Source organism: Aspergillus heteromorphus (assembly GCF_003184545.1).
Source record: "Aspergillus heteromorphus CBS 117.55 chromosome Unknown BO70scaffold_28, whole genome shotgun sequence".
NCBI classification, from domain to species: domain Eukaryota; kingdom Fungi; phylum Ascomycota; class Eurotiomycetes; order Eurotiales; family Aspergillaceae; genus Aspergillus; species Aspergillus heteromorphus.
Window position 1 is genome coordinate 14,035 of NW_020290433.1, and position 25,698 is coordinate 39,732.

At 55.8% G+C, this 25,698-nt stretch overlaps 9 protein-coding genes across 9 annotated transcripts; 5 read left to right on the plus strand and 4 right to left on the minus strand.

Moving 5' to 3' along the window:
* Window positions 1-716: 716 nt before the first annotated feature.
* BO70DRAFT_252797 (GPI anchored serine-threonine rich family protein) lies at window positions 717-1,332 on the minus strand (the record flags this gene model as incomplete). The annotated part of the gene is made up of 2 exons (XM_025538816.1): window positions 717-1,057; window positions 1,125-1,332. Coding segments are annotated over 2 exons (549 nt in total), but the record flags the coding sequence as incomplete, so codon positions are not given.
* A 1,981-nt stretch (window positions 1,333-3,313) lies between these two features.
* On the minus strand, window positions 3,314-3,687 carry BO70DRAFT_365169 (uncharacterized protein). Its single transcript, XM_025543997.1, has 2 exons — window positions 3,665-3,687; window positions 3,314-3,599 (listed from the first exon to the last, which is right to left on the minus strand). Exon 2 carries the CDS (start codon window positions 3,594-3,596, stop codon window positions 3,381-3,383), a length of 216 nt encoding a protein of 71 aa, XP_025396146.1. The 5' UTR covers window positions 3,597-3,599; window positions 3,665-3,687; the 3' UTR covers window positions 3,314-3,380.
* BO70DRAFT_365171 (uncharacterized protein) lies at window positions 3,564-5,313 on the minus strand. Its single transcript, XM_025543998.1, has one exon. It carries the CDS (start codon window positions 5,300-5,302, stop codon window positions 3,641-3,643), a length of 1,662 nt encoding a protein of 553 aa, XP_025396147.1. The 5' UTR covers window positions 5,303-5,313; the 3' UTR covers window positions 3,564-3,640.
* A 716-nt stretch (window positions 5,314-6,029) lies between these two features.
* Window positions 6,030-7,109, plus strand: BO70DRAFT_321242 (DNA-directed RNA polymerase III subunit RPC25; the record flags this gene model as incomplete). The annotated part of the gene is made up of 7 exons (XM_025540508.1): window positions 6,030-6,044; window positions 6,101-6,199; window positions 6,303-6,399; window positions 6,466-6,552; window positions 6,605-6,668; window positions 6,723-6,900; window positions 6,966-7,109. The coding sequence occupies 7 exons, from the start codon at window positions 6,033-6,035 to the stop codon at window positions 7,008-7,010; spliced, it is 582 nt and encodes a 193-aa protein (XP_025396148.1). The 3' UTR covers window positions 7,011-7,109.
* A 669-nt stretch (window positions 7,110-7,778) lies between these two features.
* BO70DRAFT_382076 (cystathionine gamma-lyase CYS3) lies at window positions 7,779-9,507 on the plus strand. The gene is made up of 4 exons (XM_025545513.1): window positions 7,779-7,962; window positions 8,026-8,111; window positions 8,184-8,631; window positions 8,684-9,507. The coding sequence occupies exons 1-4, from the start codon at window positions 7,837-7,839 to the stop codon at window positions 9,260-9,262; spliced, it is 1,239 nt and encodes a 412-aa protein (XP_025396149.1). The 5' UTR covers window positions 7,779-7,836; the 3' UTR covers window positions 9,263-9,507.
* A 234-nt stretch (window positions 9,508-9,741) lies between these two features.
* BO70DRAFT_382077 (protein-histidine N-methyltransferase) lies at window positions 9,742-11,380 on the plus strand. The gene is made up of 3 exons (XM_025545514.1): window positions 9,742-10,163; window positions 10,282-10,587; window positions 10,650-11,380. The coding sequence occupies exons 1-3, from the start codon at window positions 9,999-10,001 to the stop codon at window positions 11,355-11,357; spliced, it is 1,179 nt and encodes a 392-aa protein (XP_025396150.1). The 5' UTR covers window positions 9,742-9,998; the 3' UTR covers window positions 11,358-11,380.
* Window positions 11,381-11,601: 221 nt separating this feature from the next.
* On the minus strand, window positions 11,602-12,532 carry BO70DRAFT_321251 (putative NADH-ubiquinone oxidoreductase 178 kDa subunit). The gene is made up of 3 exons (XM_025540509.1): window positions 12,360-12,532; window positions 11,958-12,202; window positions 11,602-11,863 (listed from the first exon to the last, which is right to left on the minus strand). The coding sequence occupies exons 1-3, from the start codon at window positions 12,468-12,470 to the stop codon at window positions 11,710-11,712; spliced, it is 510 nt and encodes a 169-aa protein (XP_025396151.1). The 5' UTR covers window positions 12,471-12,532; the 3' UTR covers window positions 11,602-11,709.
* A 1,307-nt stretch (window positions 12,533-13,839) lies between these two features.
* BO70DRAFT_122962 (uncharacterized protein) lies at window positions 13,840-18,440 on the plus strand. The gene is made up of 3 exons (XM_025537970.1): window positions 13,840-14,073; window positions 14,134-17,205; window positions 17,504-18,440. The coding sequence occupies exons 2-3, from the start codon at window positions 14,195-14,197 to the stop codon at window positions 18,429-18,431; spliced, it is 3,939 nt and encodes a 1,312-aa protein (XP_025396152.1). The 5' UTR covers window positions 13,840-14,073; window positions 14,134-14,194; the 3' UTR covers window positions 18,432-18,440.
* Window positions 18,441-21,121: 2,681 nt separating this feature from the next.
* Window positions 21,122-25,188, plus strand: BO70DRAFT_365181 (putative C2H2 finger domain protein). The gene has a single exon (XM_025543999.1). It carries the CDS (start codon window positions 21,445-21,447, stop codon window positions 25,087-25,089), a length of 3,645 nt encoding a protein of 1,214 aa, XP_025396153.1. The 5' UTR covers window positions 21,122-21,444; the 3' UTR covers window positions 25,090-25,188.
* The last annotated feature ends 510 nt before the right edge of the window (window positions 25,189-25,698 follow it).

A 25,698-nucleotide genomic window follows, 5' to 3' on the forward strand; every position in this document is an offset into this window, starting at 1 on the left:
CCACTCCCCATCAAAGGCGGTCTTTGGCAGTCGAGATCCCAGTGGGCCGTCCACACGCAAGGCACAAGGCCCGCCCCCACTCCGTTAGATTCTTCAACGTTTCATGATGCAGGCTCGGCCTACACCCCATCTACTCGCTCGACGCCCTACAGCCCAGGAGGCTGGTTCAATCCAATCGGCTTGCGGCATGCATGCTAGACTAATCATTCATTACACGATGCGTATCTACATACTCCATAATGCCCGTTGTCCAACCCATTAGGTCCGGAGCTAAAAAAAAAAAAAGAAAACAAAGTCGTAGTAATAATTGAAGTGCCCACACCAGTGCCGAACGGGAACTGACCAGGGACCGTTCGTGCCGACACAGGCTCAACCCCCGTGACGGACGGTCCCAGGCAATCCCAGACCGCGATGCGGGCAAACGAAGTGAAGTCCAAAGAGGGCGTAAGAAGTGAAAAGAAAACGGTGGTGGAGAAGACATAATCGAAGGCGCTCAAAATCTATGTACCAGAAAGTGAAAAGGTATCTTTCGTCCGACCATGGTATCGGTAGGCACGGAAAGGGTCGTCACGCGCTTAGGCGAGGGCAACAGCACCCAGAACAAGGGCCATCATCCCGATGGACACCTGGTTAGCCATGCCGGCGTTGGTGGAGACACCAGTCACGCTGGCGCTGGCAGAGCTGGTGCTGGGATAGACCGTAAAGCTGGACTTGGCAGAGGACGAGGCCATGCTGACAGTAGTGGCAGCGGGGTCGGTGGCAGAAGAGGTGGAGTTAGTCCCCGAGGCGGTGGTGGTAGCGGTGGTGGCCGCGGTGGTCGCGGTGGTAGCGGTGGTGGTACCGGTCTGCTCAGTGGACGAGGTGCTGGCAACAGAGCTCGTGGTAGACGAGGCAGCAGAGGTGGTGGCGGTTCCAGTGGTGCCGGCAATGGAGAAACGCGGGGTGTAGTTGACGATGCTGGTGTCGGCGTCGTCAATGATCTCCACGGTGTAGTCGGAGCGGCTGACCAGGTCGGCAGAGGGAGTCCAGGTGTAGCTACCCGAGTTGTCGATGCTCGCTGGGGGAGGTCAGTATATCCCGACCTATCCGGGCAGGAGAAGGGGGGGGGGGGGGGGGTGACTTACAGGCAATGAGATCGCCGCTGCTGGTGGTGAAGACAGCACCCCACTGGAGTCTCAGGGTCACAGTACCGCTGGTGGTCGGGTCCCAGGAGAGGGTGGTCGGGCTACCGGCATCAAACTCGTAACCACCTTCAGGGACGCTGAAGGGGTTCTCGGACGCAGCCGCGAGAGTGACAATGGCGCTGAGCGCAAGGTAGAAGATGGAACGCATATTGATGGAGTGGGATGGAGATTTGGGGTGTGTATGACGAATGACGAAGCGACTCGAGACAGTGGTAGTATGAAGCTGGACAGGATATACGATACAGACGTAAACGTAAACCGGGGGGTGCGCAAAGGATGTTTGGAAGTAAAAGACAGACAGATAGATAGACGGTCAAAAGAGTGACAGGGAACGATGGACGGTGTTCGAATGAGGAACTCGCACGAGGGAAGGAAGGAGGGAGGGAGGAGAAGAAGGAAAAGAAAGGAAGGGACGAACGACCGGGGGAACCGTTGTCTATGTATGTACAAGTCGGGAAGGCACGAGGGCCGGTGAGGGCGAGAGCACCAGCACCAGCACCACCACTACTACTACTACTACTACTACTATGGCAGCAGGGCACACACAATAAGCGGGCATGGTGTAGATGGATGGATGGATGGATGGATGGCTCGCTCGAACCTTACCCAGTGGCTAAGGCACTAGCGTGGCGGGTCTTCCTGTTCCTGGCAGGATTCCAGGCTAGCGTACCGGGCGTACCTGCTGTATCGGAGCACATCCTCAGCTTTGGGAAAGGAGGGGGGGGTTGCGCTAATCCCCTTCGACCCCTCTCTTGGGCCGGACTCCGCCGTAGCGTCCCTCCTCCACCGGCACGCTTGGACTCATCGCATCGCCTGGTGTGGCAACAATACTCGACACATACTTTTCGATAGCCCCGGACGCCACGCTTCAGGGTCGAGTCGACTCGGTGCTTAAATATAGCCCGCAATACGAATGCCAATGCCAATGCCAATGCCGCCATCAAATAAGTGAGAAGTGATCAAGATCAGGGGTGTCGCGGGCGCCCGGCAGAGCAACCCAAGGCGCGTGGGCGATCATTGGGCAAGATTGAAATTAAACCCTCGCGGTTGTTCCACCTCAGGGTCTGCGACGGACGGACTAGCCTTGGGACTAGCCCGCTAGAGTCTAGGGATCCATCATCAGTGGTAAATCTGGGAAATTGCTAAGACCCGTCACGAGAATACAGGCCAGCCATCAGGATCATCAGCTGAGCTCGCAGGATTCGCCATCCTTACTAGATAGATACCTACACAGTACACATCTTATCACATCAGGATGTGCTGAGCGACGACTGACGTGTGGATGCGGCCGATCGGGATTATTCATGATATCTTGATATCTTACACAGCAGTACGCAGTACTCCGTACCTATGTACCTTACCTACCGGTCGAGAAAATGATATCGTGCATCTTACTACCCTCGGGCACCCACCTCGTACCTGCATCGATCCTCTCGCACTTATCTAGATACTCATGTATAACGCCCCTCCAGTATAGCTGATCGACCTATAATGAAGTCCCCGAACCTCTCCGGCTCTCCATCATCTACTTACTTATGCCGGCTGCCTAAGGACCGACCGACTCCGGTCCCCAGGCCACCAGGCCTTTGCCTCTTGCAGGAATCCGCTGCATCGCCCAACTCGTCAAGGATCTTCGGATCCGAACGGTCTTAGCCTCCGACTATCTACTTGGCTGCTAGAGGGGTATCTACCCCGTATAAAACTTTCATTATTCCGCCACTCGAGTCCTCAACAGCAACTGAGACTAGACTGGACTAGATAGACACTCCGTATCTTCGAGGAACCAAACTTCCGAGCGCAAACCCAAAGCGGGCGGGGAAGGGAGGGGGGGCGAAATTTTAACCGAAGAGCCGCTGCGGAATTGCCCTTCATTCGCTGGGAGGGCCGCCGTCCCTCTAAAAATACCCCATTGCCAAAATCTCTGTCTGCTTCTAGCTGGTTCCTGGCTGAAATGGGAAGAGTCAAGAGTCAAGGGTCAAGAAAGTGCTATCTATACCAGAAAGGAAACAAATAGTTCGGGCTGTGGTGGGGTGGGGGGGGGGGGGGAGCATTGACCGAAAAGCTCGACACGAGAAGTGGATGCTTGGGTTTGAATTTGGATCGGGTATGTAGTAGGTAGTAGTATAGTAGTGGTGGACAAGAAGCAAGTAGTCTATGTACATGGCACGATGGTTCTTTGTACTCTTTGCGCATATGCTACGCGGTGATTGGAGCGGCATCGGCTTCCTGTCCGGGCATGGCTCCCTCGGGTCCTGCTGCCTGGGGCTCGTCCAGCTTGGCGCCATCCATCTCCGAGGCCTGGTTGTTGGCCTCCTCGGACTTCTTCTTCGGGGCGTCCAGAAACCCGTTCTCCCCGAGCCATACAATGGCCTCCATCACATTCCGGTCTTCCTCTTCCTTTTGGCGGTCCATAAGCTAGTCATCGTGCTCGTTAGTCATGCCCTAAGAGAGATATCTCAGATGGTGTTGGCTAAACTCACCGCTTGGAGGAGCCCCTTCCGTCCCCTGGGCTCCACCGGCACCGGCTTCGATTTCACGCCTCGCTCCGGCGTCTCGTGCAAGAATTTGCATTTGTTCCCATGCTTACAGCGGCCGGTTCGGGCAAAGTGTCGACACACTTGGCGCTTGGTTTCGCGCGCTGGGGGTGGCACCCGCTCGGGTCCCTCCCGTCGAGATGTCGCTTCCTCCGGCGCGGAATCATCGTCGCTGTCCGATTCATCAGATGAAGAATCCGAACCACTGGACGATGTCCAATCGCTACTGTCGGAGGCAGCAGATGACAGGTGGGCCTCTTCCGAGGTCGCTGGACCTGTCGTGATATGCGTCGCAGGCGTGGTGTCACTGTTGGTGATTTCCGAGGCAGGCGGCCCCGTATCAGTAGAGGCCAGTTGGGCCGGGGTTTCTTGCCCGGCTGATGGTGGCTCCCCGCTGACATCTGACGCTCCCTTCTGTAGCTCCTCAACTCTGATCCGCGCCCTTTCAGCATCGGCTTCCGCTTTGGCAACCCGCTTCTCTTCTTTCATCAGCTTCCGCCTAAGCCTATCGGCCTTTTGCTTGGCCTTGGCCGCCGCGTCAATTGGATCCGTGGGCTTTGGACTTTGCTCCTTGGGGGGCTGCTTGTCGTGATCCTTCCGATTTCGAGCATCCTTTTGGGCTTGTTTCATTTCCTTTTGGCGCTGATCCCTTTGTCGCTGCACCTCCTGCCGAGCTTTCTTTGCCTCCTCCATAGCCTTCTTCTTTTCATCGATCCGCGCTTGGGTGGGATATCGCTTCTTCCGCTCCTCGATCCACGCGGCGATCTCTTCTGGCGATTTCAGGGTGGCGGTTCGCCCGCGGTATGTAAACTGCAAAGGCGCCGAAGCACCCGCACTTCCAGCGGCTAGTCTGGATTCCTCGTCCGCATCATCTTCCTCATCGCTCGACTCGTGATCCTCCGTTTTCGGTGTCAGGCCAAGTTGGTTATGCTTTCTCTTCTTCTTTTTCGGCTTTCGCGCGGCATCGGCTGGCGGAGGCGGTTTGGAGGGCAGAGGGTTGCCAAAGCTCGGGACCGCGGGCGGTGCTGGAATCCGCGGAGCGACTGATTGGGGTTTGCCAAAGGCGGAATTGTGATCACGCTTGTTCGCATGGTGCATTGGCCTGTCTCCCGTGGGTGACTGTGCACCGTAGCCATTGAAAGGACGCCCATTTCGCTGAGGGCCACGCTGAGGGCCGTTGAAAGCGCCTGTTGGTCCCTGGTGTTCAAACCCCCAGCGCATGGGCGGTCCCATCATGGGCGGTTGAACTGGCGGGTTGACATGTTGATGCGTGGGCATAGCAGACGGATATGTAGGCGCAGGCTGTGCAGTAGGCGGGGCATAAGTCCTTCCGTACGTTTGTTGGGCTTGGTAGGGCGGCACAGGAGGCGTGGGAGCTTGTGTATAAGGTTGCGGAGCGGCAAAGGAGGCGGCATTCGGAGGGCGCTGAAAATTTGACGCCGTCGAAGGCGTGACTTGGGTCGTCGGAAGGGCCTGTGGAGTGGCCGACAAAGGCTGCGTAGTATACCCCGAGTAGTTCATCTGGTTATAGCCGACGCCTGAAGGTACGGCAGTAGGATATGCACGACTGGCATCGGGGGTCATGAAATGAGCCCCACGACCTCCTCCTCCGCCTCCTCCTCGATTACCATACCCTCTTCCCCGGCCCCTGTAGTGTGTGGCGGCACCACGGCCACCTCGCTGGCCATGGTACGCCTGACCTCCATACTGCGAGTTGAAAGTAGCATTATGATGGTACTGCTGCTGTTGCTGCGGTTGCTGTGGTTGCTGGTGCTGCTGGGAAGGAGGAGGGGGAGGAGGAGGGGGAAACGAGAACCCCTGGGAGTTCATGGCGAGAAGATCTCAGTCGACCTTCAGAGTGAGGCAGCATGTACGCCATCCTCACAGGATGGCGAAGACTTCGCGACGTCCCAGCGCATAAAAGGCCCGGCGGAGCATGAGTGACAGCGTCGTTGTTCCGTTCCGGGCAGAAAGAGGAATCGCGCCATGGTCACGTGGCACAATCACGTGCGTGAGGCCCGCGCCCTCAGGCCGAAAATTCAGGCCGATCGGCCGCCTGCCATTGGTCGAGGCCCTCGTCAAGTCGCAGCTGGAGAATCGTAGCATGCATCTGGGATTGCGGAAAGTGTAACCCGGAAAGACTGCCCTATGCGAGACAAGCGGACTGGATCCTGAACATGGAATTGATCCCTGCTCGCTTTGACTGTTCCATTTGTGTATCCGGGCTGGTATAGAAAGAAAGATTCTTCTCCGTCTCCGGTCCAGCGCTACTGCTTCAACCGACACCTCCACCCCCCCCCCCCCCCCCCCAATCATGTTTATCCTTGTCAGTTACATGGTCCCTGGGAACCCGCAGAGGAGGTGCTGACTGGTGTTCTCTAGACTACGATCTCCGATCTGATACAGATCTCCCCGGAGGATTTCTCCAAATATAGCGCTGTGGCTCTTGAGGATAACATCAACGAGAAATATGCCAACAAGGTATGTGGGAACATCGTCGCCTTCATCCCAACGCGGACTCCGATCGGGAACCTCTGTGAAATGATGGACTTCGACATGAGCCCTGGTTGACGCTCGTTCGCAGGTCATCCAAAAAATCGGCCTATGCATCGGGTTCTACGACCTACTCGAGTCGTCCGATGGTCTGATCGGCCATGGCACCGGGCTGGTCAATGTGAACGGTAATTTTTCCCTCTCTGAACTCGAGAGTCAGTCCTTGCTAGCAGCGCAACTGACATGGACTACAGTCAAATTCCGCCTGATTGTTTTCCGCCCGTTCAAGGGGGAGATCGTGCTGGGCAAGATTTCCAGTGCTACCGAGCACGGCATCAAAAGTAAGCAGTGCGGGTATATCGACCAGCTGACCGTCATGCTTACTGTGCCTAGTTGCCGTCGAGTTCTTCAACGATATCCTTGTGCCCCCGGACCTTCTGCTGGATGGCGCCCGGTTGTGAGTGAACTGGAGCTTCCCCCACCTCTTGTCCCGGTTACTGACGTGCACCAGCGACTACGCCGACCAGGTTTGGATCTGGGAGAATGAAGACGGCTCCACATTCTACTTTGATGTCGGAGAAATCGTCCGGTTCCGGGTTGAGATGGAAGAATGGCACGATCAGATCCCCAATGCCCCCGATCTTGGGGATGGCGCTACGATTGAGCGCAAGGCGCCGTATTCTATTATAGTAAGTGACTGGATCTATTGCCATTGAGTGTCCCTTGCATCCGAAGACGTGCTCACGTGTCATAGGGATCTATGCAAATGGCTGGGTTGGGACCTACGTCATGGTGGTGATTGATGGCTGTGGGTTTGTTTATTGCACAGGATGATAGAATTTTTGTATGTGGGGTTGGATATACCACGCTGGGATGTATATTATTTTTTCTTAAAAAGAAAAAAAAAATAATTGGGGGGGGGGGGGGGAATTACCCCGGATGAATACTAATGACATGATTTTGCTGCACGTGCAGATCCGATGACATTTCAAAGGCGCAATCAAGGGATGGATATAACACAGCGTAGTATTATTAGTGCTATCTATTTACATCCGGAAGCGCGACGGCCTCCACCCCACCGGCCACGGTTAACGGCGGCGAAGGGCAGCCGCCGGTGGGGGGGGAAATCTCCAACTGGGACTCTTCAAGGCTTCGGGGCCTTTTCTGGCCCGGCGCGGGTCCTCCAGCCGCTCCTTGTCCTATAGTTCTCCAGCATCCGGTCCGCACGACGTAACAGAAATCCCAGGCAGATCCGAGTTTTCCCCTGCGAGTGGCCATCCGGACGTGATGCTCACCGATCTTTTTTGGGGCTTGTTCCGGCCTGCACTTACAAATCGTAACCCCAGACGCAATGAACTTTATATAACCGCTTGATTGCGCCTTGCAGGGGTGCCGTGATCTCATCGTCAGCCTGTTATTATTAACTGTCACCAACTACCTACCCCAAGACAAAGACCAGATCAAACCCGCGCGCAATTAGAAACAAAGCAACCTCAGTGGTAGCTGGTTTTTTTTTTTTTTTTTTTTTTTTGTTTAAATTTTTTTTTTAAACTTCATCCCCCTGCCAGTTCTCCAATCCATCCTCTCTCTCTCTCTCCATCTTCTTCACACCCCCCCCCGTGACAATGGTCGGCCACACAGAATTCCCCTCCCAGAACGGAGGCGCGACCCCTCAGGATCGCCGCTTCGGCACTCTGGCCGTCCACGCCGGTTCTCCCCACGATCCCACCACCGGCGCTGTCATTGCTCCTGTTAGTTCGCATCTTCTCCACGCAGAAAGCAGGAAGGCTGACCCCCCCCATCCCAAACTCTAGATCACTCTCTCCACCACCTTTGCGCAAACCAGCGTCGGAAACCCCGTCGGTCTCTACGAATACACCCGGAGCTCGAACCCCAACCGGTCAGTGGGATGAATGATGAATGAATCGCTGGACTGCTGGAAATACTTGCGCGGATGTTGACTCTTGGTTAGCGATAACTTCGAGCAGGCGATCGCTGCTCTGGAACACGCCAAATATGCCCTGGCCTTTTCCTCCGGCTCCGCAACCACCGCCGTGGTCCTGCAGTCCCTCGCCGCCGGCTCCCACGTCGTCTCCGTCTCCGATGTCTACGGTGGAACCCACCGGTACTTCACCAAGGTCGCCTCTGCCCACGGTGTCCATGTGACCTTCTCCCCTTGCATCGAGGTCGATGTCGAGCAGTTGATCCGCCCGAACGAGACCAAGCTGGTCTGGATCGAGACCCCCTCCAACCCCACGCTCGGCCTGGTCGATATCGAGAAGATCGCCGCGGTGGCTCACAGACATGGTATCCTGGTCGTGGTGGACAACACGTTCATGAGCCCCTACGTCCAGAACCCTCTGGACCACGGTGCCGACATCGTCGTCCACTCCGTCACCAAGTACATCAACGGTCACTCGGTACGCGCCGTGTTCTTTGCCACACAAAGACGGTTCACTAATTCTGAGATAGGATGTCCTCATGGGTGTGGCTGCCTTCAACTCGGAAAGCCTGAAGGAGCGTCTTACCTTCCTCCAGAACGCCATCGGCGCCGTCCCCTCCCCCTTCGACTGCTGGCTCGCCCACCGGGGTCTCAAAACCCTCCACCTGCGCGCGCGCGAGGCGACCACGAACGCCACGGCTGTCGCCAAGGCCCTTGAAGCCTCTCCCCACGTTATCTCCGTCAACTACCCCGGCATTGACTCTCACCCCCACCGTGCCATCGCCATCAAGCAACACCGCCAGGGTATGGGTGGTGGTATGCTCAGTTTCCGCATCAAGGGTGGCCAGGAGGGTGCCCACGAGTTCTGCAAATACACCAAGATTTTCACCCTGGCGGAGAGTCTGGGCGGTGTCGAGTCGCTGTGCGAGGTTCCCTCCAGCATGACCCACGCGGGTATCCCCAAGGACCAGCGCGAGGCCGCCGGTGTCTTCGACGATCTCGTCCGCATGTCCTGCGGTGTGGAGGATGCGGAGGATCTCACGGCCGATGTCCTGCAGGCTCTCGACAAGGCCGTGGCGGCCAGCAAACAGGAGAACGGCACTGCGTAAATGTTTGAGAACATTTTGTATCCGGCATCATTGGGACTATAATAGACAGAGCGTTCTACGTTATAGACATATGTAACGACGACACAGGGTGCTGGGCGAAAACGTCGGCTCACCCCTTCATGACACTTCAAAAATTCAATCGCATTTACCCTGATTCCATCAAGACTGCAAGTACCTTGCCAAGGACAGCCAGAGATCAGAGTGAATTCCCGCAGATGGTACTAGTAAGCTCAGCACGATGCCATAGAGAGATGATATATGATCAAAGCGCAAATTGGGTACGAAAGGAACCCTGGATGCTTAGGATGTATCAAGTGCACTTGCTTCCAAGCTATAGTATGCGTAGAGTCGACATCGAGCATAGAGAGCATTGGCGTCTGTATAACTAGTTAAAAGCGCGATGCTTAGTCATCAATGATAGTTGGTTATGTATGGATGGCAAAAATTTGGACAAGAGCTTCAACCACGAGCTGCAGACCCTGGCCACGGGCTTTTAACTCGCTCTCATCTCGAAATAACCGGTCATAGCATCGAAAAGCTCCCCTGGCTTTTACACCGCGGATGTTCTGCCTGCGATTGGAATCCTCGACCCTCACTCTTTCAACATCTCAAGTAGACTAGAAGATTATTACCCCACCATAGTGGACGGACGAATTGCTTCCAGCCTTCGACGGAGGTTGAATCTTGAATACTCAGGCTGGTCCGAAGTAGCCGTGACGCCAAATTCCTCGTCATCATGACTTCCACGTTCAGCTTTGGCTTCGCGGGGGATGACATCGACCTGGACATCGACGATTCCGAGGTCAATGAGACGGTCGAGACCAACCCTGCGCAGTCCACAGATGCCAGTGCTTCTCTGCCGGAGCTCATTGCACCCAGAAAACATGATATGGCCCAATGGGTAAGTCTACTCACTGGGTTATGCATTGCATATACTCGACCATCCATCCGAGTGAACACATTCGACTTGGGCGACACATCAATTCCCCCATCTATGACAGCAGGTAACCGTCCTACAGGTCCCAAGCCTCCCATCCCTAATCTCATTCAACAAGATTGCAATCCGATCTCCCCAGGATGCGAACTCGGGGAAACCCATCACCCTCGCTCGTCGGGAGGTGTTCGACATCCGGACCCAACTGATGGCCGAAGACACCCCCGACGAGGACAACGAGGAACTGATCGCCGGCCTGGAGAAGGGCGACATCAAGCCCAACTTCTACGAGGGCGGCTTCAAGACGTGGGAATGCGCCCTCGACCTGGCCAAACTACTCGTCAACGCCGACGAGTCCGCGAACCCCGTCGAAGACCGTCATATCATCGAGGTATGTGAGACAGACGACTGGAACCGCATCCTATGGGTCACTAACACCGCCCCAATCTACAGCTCGGCGCAGGAACGGCAGTCCCTTCGCTTGCGCTCTTTGCACAGCTTCTATCTGACGATGCGCCCTCATCACGGAGAACCCATTTCACTTTCGCGGACTACAACTCCGCCGTTCTCCGGCTCGTCACCTTCCCCAACCTGCTGCTAACCTGGAATCACATCGTCTCTCGGCGGGATAAGGCCGCCTTCTCGCCTGAGACGGAGACGGAGACGGAGACGGAGGACCGTCCCGCGGAGGAGGAGGAAGAAGAAGAAGAAGAAGAAGAAGAAGAAGAAGAAGAAGAGCTCGACATCACGCCCGAGCTTGTCGAGAGTTTCCGGACAGACCTGACCAAGCGAGGCATCACAGTGGATTTCGTCTCCGGGGCCTGGTCGCCCGCGTTCGTGGACTTGGTATTCGCGTCTGGCCAGCCGGGGGCCCGCAGCGCGTTGATCCTGGCCAGCGAGACGATCTACTCTCCTGCGTCGTTGGTGGCGTTCTCCGAAACCCTGCTCGCTCTGCTACGTCGTCCTGTGGCGGAGGGGGCCCGGAGCCGCGCGTTGGTCGCGGCCAAGAAGGTTTACTTTGGGGTTGGCGGTGGAGTGGATGAGTTCCTTGCTGTGCTGGGAGGAGTCGTCGGGGGCGACCAGCTCAAGGTCGAGGAGCGGTTGGATGTCAAGTCTGAGGGTGTCGGAAGAGTCATCTTGGAGGTTGTCCTTAGGCAATAGTAATGGCGGCGCTTAGATAAACGTACAATCTGATTGGGCCAGCGGTTTCATGCGCTCTGTGTAGTGTGTACACGCATTGCATTATCATATCGGTCGCAACCCGATCGACATAGACAGTCTGTCGGGCTCGACGGGTGTATCCTTGGATGGATTTTTGATAGATCTACAAGCTGAAAGATGGGATGACGTTGCCACCGTCTCGTAAAGAACGATAGGGGGAAAAAAAAACAAAAAAAAGAGAAACCTTGGACTTTGACCTGTTATATGTACAACAAACATACGCTGCTATCCGGTGTCTATTACCGACATCATCCCCCGAACCTCATAACACACAAAATGCCTTTTGTTCACTCTAGTCATACAGAGAGCCACCCTGGGCGTTCATGCGGGCCACACGGGCCTGCTCCTGCTCCAGGTTCTTCTGCTCGTAGTGAGCGATCACGTGGTTCAGGTTGGCGCTCTGGCCGGGGATGACATTGTAGGGGGGTGAGTTGTTGAAGCTGACCCTGCAGGTAGGTAATTGGGTTAATGCATGCGTTCCAGGGTTGGGAGAGCAAGGGGGCGCAAGGCAGGGCAGGGAATGGAAGGGCCGCGACGTACTCAGGCTGCTTCAGGTCGAAGGACTCCCTGGGGCCCTGACTGCCAAACAGATGGCGGTCGTGGGCGATCTTCTCCATGGCGGCGGTGCGGATAGCACTCCGCTGCTCAAAGACCTCCTGCGAGGGCGTGTACTTCTCGATCAGGGACGAGATCCAGGACTGGGCGCCAGCATCCTCGGTGCTCTTGACGATGCGGTAGAGGACGAAGCAGGAAGCGAAGGTGCCGACGGTGACGTAGAAACTGCGCTGTATCATTCGTTAGCTCCCCGGGGCGAGATCACTGGGCGACGCCTTCCAAGCAGGAACAGTGCCATCTGCCATCTGCCATAGCTCCGTGGCCATGGGGGTGATGTGATGGTTGCTTGCTAGCTCCCATTGGGGGAGGGGAAGGGAGGGGACGTACGCCGAAGGACTCGTTCACGGGCTCAGCATGGTGGGAGGAAGCGAATCGCCGGGGCTGCTGATTCCGCAGCAGGAGCCGCGCCGAAGCCACCGATCGCCTGGCGAAGAACATGGTGTGGAGGTAGACAATTGGCAGCGCCGAATCGATCGGGGATATGATAGCGTCGCCTGGGGATTCTCGGGGGAGGTTGAAAGTCGTAAGAAAGGCGGTGCGGCCGGGAGGGAATCACGTGAGCGCTGGGTGGTCGCGGGGCTGGATTGGGTTTAGGGCCGCGGGTTGGGCCTTTCCCCGTTTGGGCGTTGTTGTCATGTCAGGTAAGTAAAGCAAGTAAGGCCGTCTGGCCGTCTGGCCGTCTCACCGTCTCTACTCCGTCTCCTCTCCTCTCTCTCCGCCTGTCATCCTCCCCTTCTCCCATCCTTCCCCTCCCTGACAGCCTAATTCTCTGCAATAATTCCTGCATGTCGGGCAAATCTCACCCTCGGGCCCTCGTCTGGCCTGCAGTATCCGGGAGGGACCATGGAATCATGCCAGCGATTCCTCGCCTCAAACGGGTTTGGGGCCTCCCCGAACCCTCCGTGGGCGTGTGCCACTGCCAGGTGCATGGACCGACAGGCGGGTCGCGAGCTGCTGCGTTGGCTTGCCCATCCTGAATGGTGCGCCTACACCGCACCCTAGCTGGCTCCGATGCATGGCTAACTGCCTCACTTCGACATGGCCCTCCCCACTGCCTGCGATTAGCGCGGCATCAATTGGGTTTCATCTTCTGCCAATTCATGTGGACTCCTCAAACGTCTGGATATCAAGGGCGACATGTCATCGATCGCGACTTAGCGTTGTCCGCCCCCCACTCACTTTCCACTTGCCCCCCCCCCCCTCTCCCTCGGTCCCTTCCCCTCCCCGACGCTGTTGGGGTGTTGGAGTGTTTGCGACTGCTCAGGCTACTGTTCTTTGAATAGCAACGTCTCCGTCCGCCTGGTCCGCCGCGCCGCCGCCTGTCTTCTGATTCACCCTGCCACCTCCAAAGGCCACTCACTCGTTGATGCCCAATGCTGATGCCGCTCCGCCTGTTGATTGGCCCCGAGCCAAGTCCGGACTCGAGCGCTTCGGTCCACTTCGAGGGCCCTGTCGTGCATCCCAGTGTGTCCTCTTGCCTTTCTCGCCTAGTCGGACTCTCATGACCGTAGTGATGGATGGGTATCAATGGTTCCCTAAGGTTCGGTCCGCTTTGCGCCTCGCCCAGCCCCCCTGAGGCTGGTCGGTCTGCTTTGTACCCATGCAGGCTTTCTTGTTTGGCAGTGACTGGGAACCCGTTATTAGCTGCCCTCTTTTTCCCCGACCTCTCTTCTCTCCTGGAATCTCATTCCTCAGAAATCAATTATTTTAAGAGCCAGCGTGTGGAAATCCATCCTGGCCTTCCGGAGTGTATACCCGCTGGCACAGTTGCCCTTTGACACCCGGTGATTTGTCTTCGTGTATTCCATCCATTTGCGCCCACCTGCATAGCCTCTACTCGCAGGCCCGCGTCTGTTTCGAGTTTCCTTCCACCCCCCCCTATTTTCCTAATTTTCCTTCCCCTCCATTCCGGTTCCCATTTCCCCGGCCTGACCGTGTGATCGACTTCGCCTCGATTGAGATCATCTTCAGGCCCCTGCGTTCGTTCTGTACCTATATCAACTCGGAATATATCACGACACCGCCGAAGGCGCTTGCAAATGTACAGTGTTAAATCCACCGCCACCCAATCGAGATTCCGCTGACAGACCTACTTCTTTAGTCTACTGGGAACACGTCTTTCAGCCTTATTTTAACTTGGGCACGCATTTCCATTACCAACCATGGCGAAAGGAGGCAAAGGCAAGTCCGGTAGCAAACCAAAGAATAAGAAGGGGAAGAACCAAGAGGCCTCTGGTAATCAGACACCTCAGCCGGACCCCTCTGCCACCGAGCAAGAACAGCAACAACAACTTGAACAACAAGAGACACCTCAGCCTGAGTTATCTACCTCTGACCCAGAACAACAACTCGAGGAGCAAGAACAACAACAACAACCACAACCAGAGACACCTCAGCCTGAGTTATCTACCCCCGAACCAGAGACACAACTGGAGGAGCAAGAACAACAACAACCAGAGACACCTCAGCAAGAGCTCTCCACCCCTGAGCAAGAGGGACAACAAGACCCGGAGCAAGAGATACCTCAGCCCGAGCTCTCCGCTCCGGAGCCAGAGCAGCAGCAAGTAGAACAACAAGACCAAGAGCCACAGACAGCTCAGCCAGAAACCCCCACCGAACAAGCGGAACAAGAGGAGGGGCTGCAAGAACAGCAAGACATCCCACCTGAGGGGCAGCAGCAAGCACAGGAAGAGGAACAGCAACCAACGGAGCTTGAAGCCCCAGTTGAAACCGAAGTCCCCGTCGAATCACAACCAACAGAGGCAGAGCCCGTGTTTGAAGCCGAGCCAGAAGTTGCTTTGGAACCAGAGTCGGTGCCAGACCAAGACCCGGAACTGGAGCAACCACAGGCTGCTGTCGAGCAAGACTCGACTGTGCCTGTCGCCGAGGCACAGATCCAGCCATCAGTGAACGAGGAGGGTTGGTTTGACCAGCCAGCCAGCCCTGAAATTGCCCAAAGTGAACAACCAGACGCGAACGATGGGCAGGACTATTTTGAGCAACCACTAGAGTCGAATTTGGAGGAAACAGGCACCTCGGAGCCATACGCAGGGGACACTGAAGAGAACCACGAGAACAATCAATTCCTGGACGAGCCTACCAGTGGTGCGGAAACCTACGAAGAGGCGACAGTCACAGCACCACAGACGCCGTTGGATCTTACATTCACCCAGGCGCCGTCTTCAGTGCCCTTCGAAGAACCGCAGCCTCAGCCGGAAAGTCAATTCGTGGCAGCATCCCCTCGCTCCAACATCGGAGGCCCGGTGCTTGATTCGCAAATTCCCGCAATGTCTGAGCCTGTCTCCGAAGAAGTGCTTGCTGAACCTACCCCCGTTTCTGATTCGTTTACCCAGCAAAGCACTCCACCCGCCTCAAAGCCTGCCTCTCCGATTCCCCAGGCCAGCTCACCAATACCACGAGCTGTCTCACCGTCCTTCAAGTCCCTCTCGTCGGCCCCACCGAGTGCTGCTGCCACACCACGTGCCGGCTCACCCGTGCCCCAATCATACTCTCCTGTACAGGAGTTTACCTCCCCGGTGCAGGAGGCTATGGTTCTGCCGCAGAACACTGCCTGGCCTACACCGCCAGCTGCTTCTCCTGTATTTCAATCAGCTTCACCCATCGCGCAACAATATTCCCCGGTCCAGAAGGTTGCATCACCCGCGCGAAATACCGTATCACCTGTACAGAAACACGTTTCTCCTGTCGCAAAGCCCGCTTCGCCCGTGCCGAAAGTCAGCAGTCCTCTCGCACACGGGCACATGTCTCCCATGATGTCTCCGGAGGCGCCCCCGCAAATGGGGACCCGCATGGCCCCGCCCCCCGCGATGACCCCTTACCCTCCCTCTTACTCTTCGCCTATCATGAGTGCCAATGGGTACCTGCCCCAGTACGCCTACTATCAGCCATCCCCCAATGTCCATCCCACTCCTCGAGGCTCTATCGACCCGGGTTCAGCCGCATCTTTCCAGGCCCTGCAGAACCTCGGGTTCGCCAATGGACATGGCCTCAACGGACATGGCCTCAATGGCAAGATTGGCATCATGTCGCCCCCTGAACATGAAGAGCCCATCGAGCTTCTGCAGAGGATTCAGGATGCCATTCCAGACATTGGCCGGCTGCTCAGCAGCTACAAGAGCACCAAAGGCAAGCTGCAATCACGTGAGGCCGAGTTCAAGCAGATGGAGAGTCAGCATGAGCAGGCTCTAATGCACAAGGAGTTCTACATTGAAGCCTTGCAGAACCAGATGCGGAAGGCAGCAAACGAGAGCGCAGAGGAATCGACCAAATTGAAGAATACGATCAACGAACTCCGCATGGAGCTGGGGAACCTCGAAGAGAAGAGAAAGGACCTCGAGGAGAGGCTGACCGACACGGAAAACGCCAACAGTGAACTTTCGCAGTCGAATGCCCAGCTCGAGGAGGAAGTCCAGACGCTGAACACCAACCTTCAAGAGGCAAATGAGACCTACGAGAAGGACATGGAAACGGCCAGGGAAGAGAAAGCGAATGCCCTTGCCAGTCAGAAGCAAGAGCTGACCGAGATCTTCGAGGATATCAAGGCGGAGGATGAGAAGGCAGCAGCCGAAGCTCTGGCAAACCGCGAGCGAGAACTGCTTGATCAGCAAGAATCGATGAAGGCCGACTACGAGCAGCAGAAACAAGAGATGCAGGAGGCGCATGATGCCCTGCAGTCTGACTTCGACTCCAAGGTCACGGAGCTGGCTTCGACCAAGGAGGAACTAGAGACCAGGACCACTGAGCTTGCGGACAAACAGAAGGAGTTGGAAGACACACGTGAGGCGCATGCCAATGAGCTGGCGGATCTTCGCCAGACGCATGCCAATGAAATCGACGCCCTGACCACCAGTCACGAGGAGAAGGTGGCTGCGATGGAGAAGGACCACAGTGACAAGCAGCAACAATGGGCTGATGAGAAGGCGGACTTGGAGACGCGGTTGTCGGACAAGATTCAGGCTTTGGATATCAGCGAGCGTGAGAACAGGAAATTGGAAGAGGACAACCTCTCCAAGGAAAAGCAGGTTCAGCATGCGGTGGATAACATGCGCCTCACCATTGACAACTTGGACAAAGATTGCGACAGGTTGAGAAAGACTTTGCACAGTCTTGGAGAAGCCACTGACCTCAAGAGCACGAAGGGTGATTCTTTCTTGTAAGTGACCCAGTGCATTGAGACTGTGTTTTAGTACCCGACTTTCGTTTCTGCACTTTTTCTCTTTTTATCTTCTTCTTTACTTCCTTATGATCTCTTCTCATCGCCCGGCTTTTTAATCTCGTCTTCATGTTTGCCTGTTTTCACCTGCATGAACCAGAACCAAAACACAATCTTTTGTTTGTCTTTTCCTTTGTCTGTCTCTTTTCTCTATAGACTGATTATGATGATGATGACTATTATGACCTGTTGATAACGTTATAAATGTACGTGCTCTGATAAATATTCCGAAATCTAGTTTGGACTGTTTCGGCCAGCTTTCTCGTCTTATTGTCTCCCTGTCCAAGGAGCACTTCTCGTACCTTCCAATTGATCCTCCAAAGGACATCCTAGCGAAGCTTCCATCGGAATTGCCGTCGTTCCTTGATAACACTCCGGCCTCGCGCGATCTACGTTCGGCCTATGTGCAGCATGTCATCTCCAAGACCCTGACCTACCGCATCTTCCACCCCTTCTTGTTCACCCTCGGCCGACGCTACGATAAGGCCGATACCTTCTTCCAGATGTTGTCGATGGACATCCGACGCAAGTCCGTGAGACGGGAAGCCTTCTGGAGGCAACAGACGCTCAAGGCAGCGTACACGACATCGGATGCCAAGCAGTCCATCAACGTGGTGGCTGCTGTCATTGTCGACGAAATCATCGATCAGCTCAAGCACTTCGCCGACCCTCGGAACCTAGATTCTCTCCTCATCGGTATCCGGAAAATTGTGAAGCTGGCTGCCGAGACCTGGAGACTTGCACGCGTTGAGCGGGAGCTCATTCTGGCTTCGCTACCGGCCCCCGATGCTGACGCCGTCTCGAACGACGACTGGGATGAGTATGGCACTCCCAAGGAGGGCAGTCTCAGCTCCAAGGAAGACCCCACTCGTCATGTCATTTTGCGGACGTTCCCGCGCATCACCCGAGAGGCGGCCCACGAGGACTTTGCGGGCGAGGAAGAGAAGGCCAGCCCTTGCACCTACTCTCAAGGCTGTGTCCTGTACTCCGACTCCCCGGTGGTCATGGCCAGGCTGCAGGAACTGGCCAAGAAGTCCACCGACGCGCTTTCGGGTGATGAGTCCCCCCGCCGTGGCTCGAGAGACTCGATCCGGACCGATGGGAAGTCCCCCTCGCCACGAAGAAGTCCGCGGAATGATAAGCGCTCCTTTGAGGTCACGGCATGAGCTTTCCATGAGACATGTCTAATGCCTCCTGGGTAGGGTAATGTGAGTGCTTGCATTGACTATAAATGTTTTAATAGCCTCTCTGTGTTGCATATTAGTGTTTTTTTTTTTTCTTCTCTCTTCTTCTACCTTTAATTGTCTTCTGTTCTGGGCCAAAGTGCCCCCCCACCCCACTCCCTTCATTCTGTTTCCTTTGTGGTTCCTTCATGATGGCCTGGATGACGCTCAGGGTTTATTCGGAGCTCACGTTCATTTCTCCCACCACTGTATTTTCATGACCTTTTCTACCTTTACCTTCTGTTCGATGTGCCCCTCCCCTCGTTTCGGGCTTATACATATGTCTTTTGGGTGTCTGTTGTGTGTATTTTCTGTGTTTCCTGCAACTTCAGCGAGCGTTTGATATTTCGATGTGTAACAATGTATGTGGAACTACTTTTGAGCCAAGGCCCGATGGCTGTCGCGGCGCCGACGGGATGCCTGCACTGAGCGTGGCTTGCGAGGCGAGGAAGAGGCTGTTCGATTTCCCTTCCCCTCGCCCCTGGCGCGATGACGGATATGATATGGAATGAATGTTTGCCTTTGTCCTGTGCCATTAGAGTATCAATTATAGCATCATACCCCCCTCCCTCGGCCATGCCCAGAACGGGTGGCCCTAGTGAGCCGGGGGAAGTGAAGGATGAGCACAGCCACCGGCATGATGTCAGCGCCAACCCAGAAGGGTGGGCGAGCATGCAAAGCTTGTCGCGACTTGATCCCTACTAGTATCTAGTAGATGGATACCACACCACTGCGTGTGATACCATGGTAAGCCGACCCGACCCTTCTGCGGCAATGCGATTGCACCGCCCGGGCGGTTTCAAGAGATGTGAGGCAGGAAGCTATTGTGAACCGTACCACGGGTCCCACACCCACCGCCGAGCAACGCCGCGACACGGTGACACGAGAGAAAAGAAATGACCAGGAACGGGTGAACAGAAGGCTGGTCGGGACTCGAATGTGCGCAGTGCGCAGCCTCTCCTCTTTTCCACGAGTTGGGAGAGTTCTTCGGAGGATGTTCAACAGTTCCTGACCTCTTGTCGAGCCAAGCCACGATGGGGGTGGGGAACGGGACGAGCCCTGCGAATTTCCCGGCCTCGTTCCTGCTCCCCATCCATGGTTCCAGCGATGCTAGATGCTACTAGTCCAACTGCTCGGACCCGAACCGCGATCTGCCAGTTGGGATGAATGAATAACTAGATAGAGATAGATAGATGTAGCAGATGGATGAGATGGATGAGATGGATGGTGACGGCCTGTCCGAGATGACTGACGTACGGGAAGGATTAGTACTCCAGGCGTACGGTACGGAGTGTTTGTTACTTACTATACCTGACACAGTACCACTGACAGACAGTACGGAGTACCTGCAATCATAGGTAGAGAGAGAGGTACCATCTAGCAGAATACACCACTCAAACACACTCAGACACACTCAGACACACTCAGATCTCTCTTTCCTTCTCTCTTTCTCTCTCTCTTCACTCTTCACTCTTCACTCTTCACTCTTCACTCTTCATTCTTCATTCTTCACACTAAGCAACCCTCCTCTCCGGGGGCCTAAACGAGTCCATTATTCCCACTCCCCACTACTGATATCTACTAACTCTTTAGGCTATTTAGTCACCCAGCCCAACTCCCCCGCCGCCCTGTGAGTGGCCCGCGATGCAGCATCGTGGCGCCTATCCTCGTTTCCCGACTTTCCTCAACCCGCCAGAGCTGAGGCCTTGCGCTAGATACTTACTTACCGGTAGTCTTTCTGGTTCCTGACTCTTAGTGAACGGTGAACAGTCAAACTAACTGCATCGAACCAACTCTTCCGATTACTCAAGAAATCCATCCCCTTTTCTTCTGTTCCCTGCAGACTGAGACTGTGGCTCAGTCAGGCTCTGGCTCTGGCTCTTCCTCTCCTCGCCATTCATTCTTTCATCACAGCCGCAAGGCACCTTTCCCTTCTTGTTCTCTTCCGCTCTCACTCACTCACTCATTCTTACTCACTCTTTCACCCTCTTCCCCTCCTCCGACTTACACACACACACTCTCTCTCTTTCCTTCTTTCTCCCTCCATCCCTGGCTACTATATCAATTCCTATTATTTCCGGGATTCGTCATAGCCTCATCCTCGGTTTTTTTTTTTTTTTCTCCTCTCTCTCTCTCTCTCTCTCTCTCTCTCTCTCTCTCTCTCTCCCTCCCTCGCCTCTCAGCGCAGAGCCGCCTGCCCACCCCCTCGGCCCTATCAGTATCAGGCAGGCACTTGCGCCTCCCCCCCACGTATCTACTCGTGCTTGCTTCAACCCTTCCTCCAAATCTAACAACTTGCCAACCTACTTACTACTTCCACTGCTACTACTACCACTACTACTTCTTCCTCCTCCACCTTTATTTATACCTGATAATTGCTCCCGCTTCCCTCTCACTCCACTTGGATTCCTCCCGCCTAGTTGAACTTTCTTCGGGATTCCCCCCTCCCCCGTCATCCTTTTCCTTCCCCATCTCTGGCCCTACGGGTAATCTAACCCTGGGTCTTGGCCTCATTCCTGGCGCACTGCAATCTACTGCTTACTGCCCACCCACCACCACCACCACCTTGCGCCTGCGGCACCACATCGCATTAAAGGGGCAGGCTGAAATAGTTCCTGCGCGATCGGATTCCCCCGGTGTCTACACCACTGCCCTGCGACGCCTCTTTCCTTTCCTGCTTTCTATCCGGATTGCGATCGCGGAGATCCTTGCGCGAAAACGTTCGTCTATGTCTCGCTAGATATGCTACCCCGACTTCATATAGACCGGTCTCTGTGTGCAGTACGGCTCACCTAGGCCACCAGAAACCACGCCGGAGGCGACAATACGCAGCATCTTTTCTAATCCGGAGACCTTGCGTTGAAGCGCTGCATTCACCAGCTCTCTCGAGTGCGTCTACTGAATTGCCAGTGTCAGCGTGCGGCCATCCGAGCAACTCATTGGACTCAGGGCAACCATGTCCACTTTATCCCCCCAGCTCGTCCAGAATGAGTCGCCGACTGAGATGGCGTTCTACGATCCCAATTACCACGATCCTTATCTTTCGGCCCCGTTGGACCCGGATGAGGCCTCTTTCAAGTCTTCCGCCATCAGATTAACTCCCGTCAACGGGGAAGACCAGGGCGGAAGAAATTCGTCCTCCCCTCTCAATCCCCACACACATGATGATATTACTGGCCCCAACCAAGCATCGTCCTACTCGGAGTTCCTCAGCCCAACGGAAGATTTTTCAAGTGACATGAGTGCCCACACGTCCCCGAGCGCCGAGATCTTGTCGGCAGGCTTCAGCATGGACATGGACCTGGGGTCTGGTGGCTTGCAACGCGACAATGGCATGGCTCTGGGCATACAGAATATGACCATGGATGATGCATTCGGCCCCAAGCCAAGCGGGATAATGTCGTCGCCATCAACCATGCAGCCGTCTCAATCAATGACTTGGGATCCAAACCACAACCTGGGACTCTCCCCGGGTACTGGTGGTATTGGGAACCCACCGCAACCTCGACCCCTTTCTCGCCATCCTCCAGGCCTCTCGCTGATCACAAGCCCTCCGAGCGATAACCTGAGTGTCCTTGCAGTGCCCGATTCGGCCAGGGCGCGAAGCCCAATTGTCAAAATTGAGAGCTATTCTCGTGGGGATTCGCCAGTCAGGGATCCCTCTCTGCCCGGGCGACGACGCAGCATGTCCTCCACACATCTGTCGCCAAACGACATGACTAGTGAATCGGACGGGGATGGCTTGGATGACGACCACCAGGGATTCGGCGCAAACTATTCAGCGCCGCGAGCTTATGACGGCTCCTGGATTCCAAACATAGCTACCGGGCATGCAGGCGTCGAGCCTTCATCCCGGGATGACATCTATGTCCCAAGTCCAAACGATATGGAGACACAACGGCGGATGCAAGAGAAGAACGCTGACATCCAGTCATGGTCAGTCTCCGTAAGTGCGGCGAACAGTGAAGCAGGGGATGATGAGACATCCATGCATCGCGCCCATAATGGTCACATGGGGGGCAGACGTAGGGCGAAAAGTGCCGGTGATCCTTCAATTCAGCAGGACTATTTCACTCTGAAAACTCGGTTGCTAGAGCCCGCCATCCCAGGTCCTGGGCTTCTTCTCCACGAGAGTAGCGCTGAAGAACTCAGCGAGGATGGATTGGGAAGTGCAGGAAGCAAGTCGGATTCCCCGGCTGTCAGTGTGAATGAAGCATTATGGGCTCAAAGGGACACGGAAATTACCCCTCCTCTCGACCAGCCCAGGCCCGAGGATGAAGAGCCATCACCCCATCAGTTTCTGGGGACTCATCCATGGCGGGACTCGGATCACGACCCATCTCCCCGAACAATAAGGATCCAGCCTTCAAGTTCAAGTGCAGCCATGATGGAATACCAGCGACGAGCGAAGGACATTGACACAGCATCCCGCTCAGCAACCTGGGGCACAAGGTACCTGAACGATGCAGAAGTCAACAGTATCATGGGTCCAGGGGGTTCCTTTGAGAGCCTGTTCATCAGTAACGATAACAACAAAAAGCATGAGAGGAGAAGTAGCCTCCGTAAACTTCTGCACAGAAAGCCGTCCAGCAACTTGAAGCGACGGCTATCTGACCTTTCCATCATCCCTCCCAGCACGGACAGTGCCAGCAAAGGCGATGAGGTCAAAAGCCCCCCATTGAGGAAAGACAGCTTCCCGCATCGACTGAATCTGGGCCGATCCAGGTCCCCAAGTCTGAATACCAGTAGCGCCGTGATCGCTATTGCCGGTCAAATGGCCGCCATTGGCGGTAAGGACTCCCTCAGGGCTGCATCGCCGAGTGCCACCACTGGCCCCTGGCCATCCCTCAAGGGTCGTGGTAGAAGTAGAAGCGAATTGCCAAGGGCTTCAGTGCCCGGACTGATCGACCTGATGACCAGTCATGGCGGGCCGCCTGTTCCCAACATCGCCTACTCGCCGCGACCGACCGACCGTCATGAAACCCAGCAGGCAAGCCCTAATAAAGACAGCGCCGGGGGGGGCGCAGATGACGAGGATGACGAGTTGGTAGATGAGAAAGGATTGGTGATGCAGTTCCCCGTTCCATCGCACCTACCGGTGCCCACGCTTGAAGGCTTTAAGCACCAGATTACCCAGCTGAACCCTCGACTTCCACCGGCACTGATCGACCGCTTTGCGCACGAACAACTTCGCCGATACCGAAAGCTGGTTGAAGGCAAGCAGGCTCATATGGGCGCTGTTGGTCAGAAGAAGTGTGCCTCTGGTAATTTCTGCTTTGCACTCGGCGGCGAGGCCAAATCGCTGGGTCCTCGCGCAAACCCTGAGGCCGCGCACACGCAGTTCCACATTCCGGGGCATGGAGAGGTTGAGGACGATCCCACGAAGCTTGGAGAGGGGGCAGTCACGGCCGCGCAATTCCCCCCCGGCGTGCCCTTGCCGCCCGTGAAGCGGCTACCGGCGGAGTTCGAATGCCCGGTGTGTTTCCAGGTCAAGAAGTTCCAGAAGCCATCGGATTGGACCAAGCATGTTCACGAAGATGTCCAGCCTTTTACCTGCACGTTTCCTAATTGCTCTGACCCCAAGTCGTTCAAGCGGAAGGCCGACTGGGTCCGGCACGAGAGCGAGCGACATCGACAGCTGGAATGGTGGACGTGTACGGTTCCCGACTGCCATCATACCTGTTACCGGAAGGACAATTTCGTCCAGCACCTGGTTCGTGAGCATAAGATGCCGGAGCCCAAAGTCAAGAAAACCAAATCCCCGGGATCGGCAGCCAGAAATGCGGGCGACTCGGTTACTCCAGAGATGCAGGAGGAAGCCAACCGGGAACGGGAGATTGAACAGCTTTGGGATCTGGTGGAAAGGTGCCGTCACGACACGGAGAAGGGCCCCAGGGACGAGCCGTGCCGGTTCTGTGGCAACGTCTGTAGCAGCTGGAAAAAGCTGACCGTGCACTTGGCCAAGCACATGGAGCAGATCGCCATGCCGGTTCTAGCGCTCGTAAACGAGAGGGATCTTTCATCGAACGACGTGATCAGCCCGGCTGGTAAGAGCGATCCCGTCTCCCACCGGGGCTCCCTCACGCCCGAAGCCACTCGTTTCATGCCCAGGCTAGAGGGGGTCGAGGGAACACCCGCGATGTCGATGAATCCCACGCAGAATGCCGAGAGAGGTGGGGAGCCTATGATGGGGTTCCCCCCGTCCCATCCCCGCACCTTCACCACCATGCCTGGCGGATGGATCTCCGCCGAGCCTGAGTCAATTGACGCGTACGACGATGCGCCCGCCATGCGGCCACTTTCGAGCCTGCCAGGGGGGGCGGTGGACCAGACGCGACTGATGCCCGTCCATCAGAACTCGGTGACCTACCCGCCCCCTTTCAACGCGGGCCCTCGCCCGCGAGCCTCCAGTCAGAATCTCGGGGTGGTGCAGGCCCCGTACGGGTTCGCGATATCGCCGCGGGAGATGCAGGCGCGGTACGATCATCAGGGGCCGGTGTACGTGTCATCCTCCGCGGAGAACGGCTACGGTTACCAGAGCGCAATGCCCCTGCCCCCGGCGATGCCTTACGTTCCGGGAGGCTACCGAGAACAGCCCTAATCCTCGACCCTGCCGGGCGCAGCAGCAGACCTGCAGATCGTGGGGGGGGGTTCTTCTTCCATACATAGTAACTAGCGCATCAACTAATGTGATGTCAGCCGTATCCCTTGTGTGTGTTTTTTTTTTTTTTTTTTTTTTTTTCTTTCTTTTTTTTTTATTCTTTCGTGTTCGGCACCGTATGGCGCGATCTGCAGCCACTGAACTTATATTTTATATACCCACCGTTGGATTGGACATTGGACCGGCGACTTTTTCCGGCTGGGTCGCCGGTGTGAATCAATAATGAATGCCATTGTTTTTTTTTTTTTTTTCCTTTTCAGTTTCCCTCCCACGAATGATCCGGGGGTCTAGACAGGAGGCCGTAGCACATCGATAGGCCGGCCGGAGTCTGGCTGGGACTATTTAGCCTCCTATTGCCGGGGGTGCAACGGAATGCAGGCTGCACGCGTGGGCCCGAATTGTCAATTGGGCAGAGGGCAGTGATTGGGCAAAGGGGCTGCACGTCGCAGCTCGGCTTCACGGGCCATTGCAGGTCCAGCGAGGACGGAGGATTGATTCCCTGCTGGCTTCTGGGTAGACAGACATAGCGCCGTGGTTGGAAGGAGACAA

Coding starts and splice junctions, on each gene's coding strand:
- BO70DRAFT_382077 (XM_025545514.1), top strand. CDS start 9,999: ATGACTTCCACGTTCAGCTTTGGCTTCGCGGGGGATGACATCGACCTG. Junction 10,164..10,281: donor AACATGATATGGCCCAATGG/GTAAGTCTACTC, acceptor ACCGTCCTACAG/GTCCCAAGCCTCCCATCCCT. Junction 10,588..10,649: donor AAGACCGTCATATCATCGAG/GTATGTGAGACA, acceptor CCCAATCTACAG/CTCGGCGCAGGAACGGCAGT.
- BO70DRAFT_122962 (XM_025537970.1), top strand. CDS start 14,195: ATGGCGAAAGGAGGCAAAGGCAAGTCCGGTAGCAAACCAAAGAATAAG. Junction 17,206..17,503: donor ACGAAGGGTGATTCTTTCTT/GTAAGTGACCCA, acceptor TCCGAAATCTAG/TTTGGACTGTTTCGGCCAGC.
- BO70DRAFT_382076 (XM_025545513.1), top strand. CDS start 7,837: ATGGTCGGCCACACAGAATTCCCCTCCCAGAACGGAGGCGCGACCCCT. Junction 7,963..8,025: donor CCGGCGCTGTCATTGCTCCT/GTTAGTTCGCAT, acceptor CCCAAACTCTAG/ATCACTCTCTCCACCACCTT. Junction 8,112..8,183: donor CGGAGCTCGAACCCCAACCG/GTCAGTGGGATG, acceptor ACTCTTGGTTAG/CGATAACTTCGAGCAGGCGA.
- BO70DRAFT_321251 (XM_025540509.1), bottom strand. CDS start 12,470: ATGTTCTTCGCCAGGCGATCGGTGGCTTCGGCGCGGCTCCTGCTGCGG. Junction 12,203..12,359: donor CCGTGAACGAGTCCTTCGGC/GTACGTCCCCTC, acceptor CGAATGATACAG/CGCAGTTTCTACGTCACCGT. Junction 11,864..11,957: donor TTCGACCTGAAGCAGCCTGA/GTACGTCGCGGC, acceptor ACCTACCTGCAG/GGTCAGCTTCAACAACTCAC.
- BO70DRAFT_365181 (XM_025543999.1), top strand. CDS start 21,445: ATGTCCACTTTATCCCCCCAGCTCGTCCAGAATGAGTCGCCGACTGAG.
- BO70DRAFT_365171 (XM_025543998.1), bottom strand. CDS start 5,302: ATGACCCCCGATGCCAGTCGTGCATATCCTACTGCCGTACCTTCAGGC.
- BO70DRAFT_365169 (XM_025543997.1), bottom strand. CDS start 3,596: ATGGACCGCCAAAAGGAAGAGGAAGACCGGAATGTGATGGAGGCCATT.